Source organism: Mauremys mutica, chromosome 14, assembly GCF_020497125.1.
Source record: "Mauremys mutica isolate MM-2020 ecotype Southern chromosome 14, ASM2049712v1, whole genome shotgun sequence".
Lineage (NCBI taxonomy): Eukaryota > Metazoa > Chordata > Testudines > Geoemydidae > Mauremys > Mauremys mutica.
In genome coordinates this window covers 9,291,520-9,298,493 of record NC_059085.1, presented here as the reverse complement: position 1 = coordinate 9,298,493, position 6,974 = coordinate 9,291,520, and the positions used below count along the sequence as shown (strand labels likewise).

Here is a 6,974-nt window from a genome sequence, read left to right as displayed (position 1 = left end):
AAGAGCCGGACGTGCTGCCCGTCCCTTGCCTCAGGCACAAAACTCCCTTGTTATGGCTCTGCACACTTGAGTTTATCATAAATTCAATTCATTACAGCCCCCCCGCCCCTGCCAGCTGTCAGACGCTGTCTGTAAACGTTCCCTGCCGAAGAAGCCACCTGCTTCCTGATCTCCTGTCTCCACCAGCCTCCGTTTCCACAATGCGGCCGGCACAGCAACAGATTGCCAGGCCACGCGGCACAGAATAGCGCAGAGCGTTAACGTCACAGGGGCTAGGTGTGGGGGGAAAGGACTGCACCATGCCAACCACAGGGATCGCCTGGGCCCAAAGCTCTATATTTATAATATAAAACATATACAAATACATACATATATATAAAATCCGTATATAAAATAGAAGGGTTTGCTCCGGTGTACTTGGCTCCTGCTGTCAGTGCTCCAGGGGCCGGGCTCATCCGGGTTAGCTCCGCCTGCTTTCTGCCTTGGATGCCCTCCGGCGTATTGTTGCAATGTCCGCTCACGCTGTGAGGTGCATGTGTTCAAACGGGAGTGAGGGAGAGCGGCTGCTGGTGGACAGGGCACATGGGGAGGAGGCAGGGCCTAGTGCCCGAGGCACAGGCCTTGGAGGTCCATGATCCTGGGCAAGTCACTGCTCTGCCTCAGTTTCCCCATCAGTAAAAGGGAGGTCATTAGTTTGGAGGCTCAGTTCATTCGTGTGTGATGCTGAGATGCAAACGGTTCCCAGGCTAGGCTGGAACCGAGGCGGGGGCTGGTGGCGTCAGAGATGGGACCTGTCAGGTGAAAGCCATGTGCCAGGAAAGAGCTGGGGAGGGAGGGACTGGCAGGAGGCTGGAATTGCAGAGGGCATTCAGGGCAGGGATGGCGAGGGGGTGGAGACTGCACTGCGTACCATCCAGTGCACAGACTCAGTCACTGTAGTGGCCTCCACAACACCTCAGCTGCTGCCATCATTTCTACAGTAGCGGCACCAATGCCATTGCTCTGCCCAGGGCAGCTAATTCATGCTCTGCAGCCTGGCTCCTCTCGTTATCATCTGGTTACAGCCCCCTTCAACCCACTCTTTGGCGCTTTATCTCCCTGTGTCTACGAAACCCACTGGGGTAGAACCGATCCTGCCCCCTGGGATGGACACTTGGCCCCGGGTTTCTCTCCAGGACCCTCCCCATGACTGGTGGTGACACAGGCCAGCAGGGCCAGAGGCTGTATCCCCACACGTCCTCTGCTGGCTCTTGGCTTGTCTGGCTGCCCACGGTGAGGCCTGTGAAAGGGACCGGGCTCCTGTAGGTATTCTCCTCCCCAAGCCTCCAGCCTGCCACTTCCTTCTCTCTCCTCCAGCCACGGTCTCACTGGCCCTGCGCACCGGGCACTAAGGAACCTGGATCTGTAGATCTTCATCTTCATCCAGGTCACTGGTCCCATCGTCAGGGTCGTCGGGGCCAAATCGGGAGCTCCGGATCTTCCCAAAGAGCGGCGCGTTCTGCTGCCTGCGCAGCCTGGGCCGATAAAAACCAGAGCAGAGGCAAACGTATTGGAGAGGGGAACAGAGACACCGCGAGCGCCCTGCCATCTAGCCCCAGATGTACACACCTCTCTAGACATCTGTCGCCACGTTCCCCTTTCCCTCTGTCATGCCCCCTCTCTGGCCAGTTAGGCTCTTGTACGACATCCATCAACATGGCATTGGGGTCCCCCCCGCCGACCTTTCTAGCTTCCCCTCTCCAAACCCCTCACGCCTGCCAGGGCCCCAGTGCGAGGCAGAGCTCTGGGGCCGTGTACAGAACCGACAGCACATCGAGAGCTTCGCCCTGCCGCTCTGGGGTGGGTGCTGCTGTCTGCAAACTGGTCTTGGCTTTGCTGTTTCTCCCACGCTGGGATGAAAGCCAGGCACCACACGGGTGGTGTGGAGCAGAGCGGGGCAGACATGGGGCTGACAGGAGCGGCACTGGGCAGGCAGGTCCCTTTGGCCTCGCCCTCATTATAGACCCAAACTCCCCCAATCCCACAAAGACCTGCCAGAGTCGCCCTTCTACAGACCCGCTCTTGGCCCCACCTTTCCTGGGCAGATTCCCCAGGCAGCCCAGGTATCTGGCAACGGAGTGAAACCTGGGAAGAAGCACTGGCACTGGGGGGCAGTGCCCATCCGGAATGGATGCCAAGGCACAGCCCCTGGGGGAAGACCTGGCACTGGATTTCAGTGCCTGCAGTTTGATCCTGCAACGCCAGCCCCGGGGTCCCGGATCTGCAGCTAGCTGTGTTACAAGCAGCTGGAAGCTGGCCATTCCCAGGGCGGGCCGGGCCTGGGAGAATAGAGAGCTGTCTTCTCTCTCTGCTAAGTGGGTGTTACCTGCTGATAAAGCCAAATCCGAACAGCCTTTCCCTCAATGGCTCCAAGCAACACTTAATGGACTTTTGATTAAAGCAACCAAGTTCACTTAAAGCCTTTTTCAGATCCCGGGTACTTAACAGCAGCACATTATTGTCTGGAGCCATTTATCAGAGGGCGGAGGGGAGGGGAGTGAGCAGCAGACTCCGCTCAAAGCTGTCATGACCTCCGCCTGCCTCCCCCAGATTAACATCACCCAGCCTGGGCAGCACAGCAGTCTGGGTGTCGCTAAGATCGGAACGGAGCCCGCACTGACACTGCTGGGAAGGCGTCTCCCAGCGCTTCCCTGATCAACTGGGATGGAGTTGGATCCCTCGACCCCAGCCCCTGCCAGTCCCAGGGGAAGCTCAGATCCAGCCCCCGATTCCACGAGCCCAGGGCCCATCTCTAGGGCACAATTCCAGAGGGGAGGGAGGGTCTCCGGCTCCTTGGGGGTGGGCTTGCATTTGGTTCTGACATTGGTTCGGCAGCCCTGCACCCAGAGCAGTCGCAGTTTGGCTATTTTCTGAGATTTTTGTTTCTCTTTAAAACAAACAGCCCTCACCCCCACCCCCAGTGCGTCAACTTCTCAGCAGCCTCCAGCATCTCCTGATTCTGGGGCCAGTTCTCCGCAGGCTCCAGCCCCAGCAGAGAGCACAACTCGGGGCTGATGGAAGCTAGACTAGCTGGCTACTGCCCCGGCCTGGCTGGGGATTGCAGCCATCTCCTCTCCCTGGTCCTGGCCTGGGGAATCCCTGGCTGGGTGGGGAGATCTGGGGGCTTTACACCCCTTTGAGCTGCCTGAGCACGGCAGGGACTCAGGCCCATTAGCATGAAAAACAGAGACTTTTTGGAGGAGGGGAATCCCTTTGATTCCCCCCCCAGGCCAGGCATCAGGGCGAGCCCTGGAACGCTGCTCCAGGCCAGGCAGTGAGGCCAGGTGGTCCCTGCTGTGCCTCCACAGGTGGCCTCTCAGCCTGGGGAGCCAGTGACTGAGCCCCCTCCCAAACTGGATCTCCCAGGTCTCTACCCCCCTCGACCCACCCACAGGAAGTTTCCAATGCCCCCTGGGCAGCGGCACGTGGTCCCCCAAGAGGTTTCTAATCCCCTCCTGGGTGGCAATAAAATATCCCTGGCTGGGCAGTGCCCCTTGGGGCAGGTCTTCCCGCGGAGTTAGCCCAGGGGGTCAGCACCTGGGCTAGGCTAGCCCGGGAGTGAGCAGCTGCATTGCAGAACCCGGCCTGAGCTCCTGGGTCCTCATGGGTGCCGCACCTCCCCGTGTGCTGCAGGGCGCTGAGCCGCTCCGTGAGCCTTTCCCAGTGACCTGGGGGAGAACTTCTCTCCTTCAGGGCCCCCGGGGGGAAGGCACTAGAGGACTATCGGCACTCGAGAGCTTTGCCCTGTGTCCTCCCTGCAAAGCAGGTGAGTTACCAGCCCAAGGGGCAGTTGTACCCAGGCTCTGGCCTCTATCCCCAGCTGGGCCAGTGAACCGGGGTTGAAAGCACCATCCAACGTGGCTGAGAGGGTTTTGTGTGCGGATGGGAGGAGGGCAGGGGCACTGCTGGGTAAGAGCCTGGCTTAACTCTGGTGAAGAGACAACCCCTCGTCACCGCCACGATGGCACAGGGGGGTCAAAGACCGGGAGGGGAGGAGTTGAAGGCTCCCCACAAGGCGGCCCAAGGAAGCTAGAGGGTTGAACTGCGTTGGCACTTTTTCGACAAGAACCTTTTTTTCCCTGATAAAAAATAGGTTTCAACCCAAACTGGCTATAAATCAGCTCTTCTTGGGAGAGGCTTCAGACAAGCATGTGGGGGGCGACGGTGCCTCCTGAACCACCTCAATGCACCTGTAGGGGAGAGTGGGACACACCCAGGACTGAGGGAGTGCGGGGGCTGGGGGGGGTCAGGCCGAAGTCTGTTACTGGAGCGATAGGAGGGAGGCCCAGCGCTAACGAGACATGGAGAACCCAGTCTCATTGTGTGGCCTCCCACAGTATGGCCTAGTAGACAGAGCACTGGATGGGGACGCTGGAAATCTGCATTATATCCTAGTTCTGCCAGCAGGATTATATTACCGCTGTGTCTCAGTTTCTCCATCTGTAAAATGGGGTTAATGCTACTGACCTCCTTTGTAAAGTGCCTTGAGATCTACTGATGAAAAAGCACTGGGTAAGATCTAGGGCCCATCACCACAGCCTGATAGCAGAACAGCGTGTGGGAAGCCCACGACTGCGCTCACTGGTGACTCTCCAGGAGACAGGAGCAAGGGGGCCTGTACCCAGGCCCGCTCCTCATACATGGTTTCAGTGCCCACTGAGGTCAAGGAGAGGCTGCCCATTGGCATCAGGGGGCTTCAGATGGGGCCCGTGTTCTCCTTGTCAATGGGAAGCTCTTAGTGGTTGTAGCTGCTCGCTCTCCGGAGCATTCAACTTCATCAGCTAAATTTATGATTCAAATTCCAAACCCAAGCCCCGAGAACGTGATGGAAGCAGTTCTCCCGTCATCCTCCGGGCAAAAAGCACGACTTTGCTGCATTTTACTGGAAAGCATGAATTATTTAAAGAGGGGGCGGGGGAGGCAGGAGGAGATGAAGTCTCCATTATTCCTGTATGATTTAATGGACATGTCCCAGTAAAATAAAATCAGATTAAAAAAAAGCCCAGCTGCCTCTCCCAGGCACTTTGGATGGCGCAGAATCGATTTGTCGTGCGTCCATTTCAGCGTTTTATTGCTGGAGGAACGTTCCAAAAAAAAAAAAACTTTTTAAGAGCAATAAAACCACAGCATCTTTAAGAGGACAATGCATTTCTCTGGCCCTGTCCTCCCCCCGGTGTCATATCGCGCCCAGTGCTCTCCCTCGAGCGCCCCTGCTCATACGGAGCTTGGTTCGTTTTCTGCTGCGTGCTCCTGTGCCTTAGTGTGGAATCCTCTTCCAGCAGCAGAGTCTGGGGCGACTCCAAGGATCTTTGCATGGAAGGAGGGTGAAGGGGCCGAAACATTGGGAGCTGGTTGCCTGGCTGGGCACAGGATGGGGTGGGCACTGCTAGATGGGCCCTTTCAAGCCAGCCGAGTAAGAGTTGCTCTCTAGACTGGAACATCCTCCCGTGCTGAGAGCTAAAGTCACGCTCCAGTGAAGGTTCTTCCAGCCTTGGCAGATTATAATCAGGTTAAAAGAATAATTGTGAGCACTTCCACTGCATAGTGCAGCCATAGATCTCACACGGATTTGCACAGCAGGGTCAGTATAATTATCCTCATTCTTCAGAGGGGGGAAGATGAACAGAGAGAGTCATGCCTCAAAGAAGCAGAACTGAGCCAAGGCCACGATTTTCCACTGGGACTCGCGATTTTGGGGGCCTGTCCCGCTAGAAAGGAGCCTGGTTTCCAGAGGGCAGGTGCTCAGCTCCTTTAAGGTATCTCACGTTGGGCCCCAATAAGTGAGGCACCCAAAAGCACTAGCACCCTCCCCAGGTCTGCCTCCACTGGCTGCACAAGGCTCTGGAGCCAGAAAGCTCCACTCGGCCCAGGCGCTGAGCAGGGCTTTCTACTACCTCCGCAGCCCTCTGGCCTTGGAGGGGTTTGAAATCTGAACCCAGCTCCGAACAACACAAAATCTTCCCCGTGGGCCAAGCCCAGACCCCAGAGCTGAACAAGCCAAAGCTGGGGCCACAGGAGCCGTTTGTGAAACACTCCTCCGGGCCTGATTCTCAGTTCACGGCTCTTGTTGCGTAAAGGGGCCTTAGAGGGGGTGTAAATAATAGTTTATGCCCCTTTGAAGATCCCTTTAAGGTGCAAGAATGGGTGAGAATCAGGCCCATCACGTCCACTGAATTACCATCCTCCTGAGCGATTCCCATCGGCCTGTGTCTTACTCCTGTTACCTAAGCACAGTCCTTTCCACGCAGAAAACAAGTGCAGTTTAATGGATCATGCACCTGGCGGCGCTTATACCACAAGCTGGTCAACACACCTGCTGCGATCTCCTATTCCCCTGCTCCCCCTAAGAGCGAGCCTGACCCCAGCATAGCCCTGCCCTCGGCCCTAAGCCTGGGCCAAGAGCCAGTCGTGTCTGAGTATCGGTGCTCGTCCCTGCCATGTTCCATCCAGGTGTCAAACCGAGGAAGTACTCCAGGAACACAGCAAGTAAATAATGAAGGACTCCCTGGACCCCTGGACATGATCCCAGGCAGGTTATGGCAATGGGGAAGATTGCTTATCAGCCTCGCTCATTACACTTCCTCCTCGGGCACGGCGGGTCTATCCCAGGAATGCCAGATCAAGGGAGGAAGTACCCATGTGCTTTATATCATAATCACTAGCATTTGCATCAGGCCAAACCCTCTGGTGGCTGGCACCTTCCAAATGCCAGTGATGGATTAGATGCTACGTCCTCCCAAAACACGTAGCCTAAAATCCAAGACCTGCCCTTGCAACACTGCCTCTTCTGGGTGCAAAGATGCAGCTGTTGAAAAGTGCATCTACCTACCCAATGGCTCAGGGCAGGAACCGAGGAGCAAACAGACCCATGGAAGCGGTAGGGGAAATTTAGGCTAAATCTAACTCCCACAGGTTGACTTTGGCCAGGACACTGG

The 6,974-nt window shown here is 56.7% G+C and overlaps 1 protein-coding gene across 3 annotated transcripts in view; it reads right to left on the bottom strand.

Annotated features, from left to right (window-relative positions):
• Positions 1-317: 317 nt before the first annotated feature.
• Positions 318-6,974, bottom strand: part of CCDC102A (coiled-coil domain containing 102A) — a 53,337-nt gene continuing 46,680 nt past the window's right edge. For all 3 annotated transcript variants that reach the window (XM_044987160.1, XM_044987159.1, XM_044987161.1), the window contains one exon: positions 318-1,514. In XM_044987160.1, coding sequence (XP_044843095.1) covers positions 1,388-1,514 — 127 coding nt within the window. In that variant the 3' untranslated portion in view covers positions 318-1,387. The remainder of the gene's footprint in view (positions 1,515-6,974) is intronic.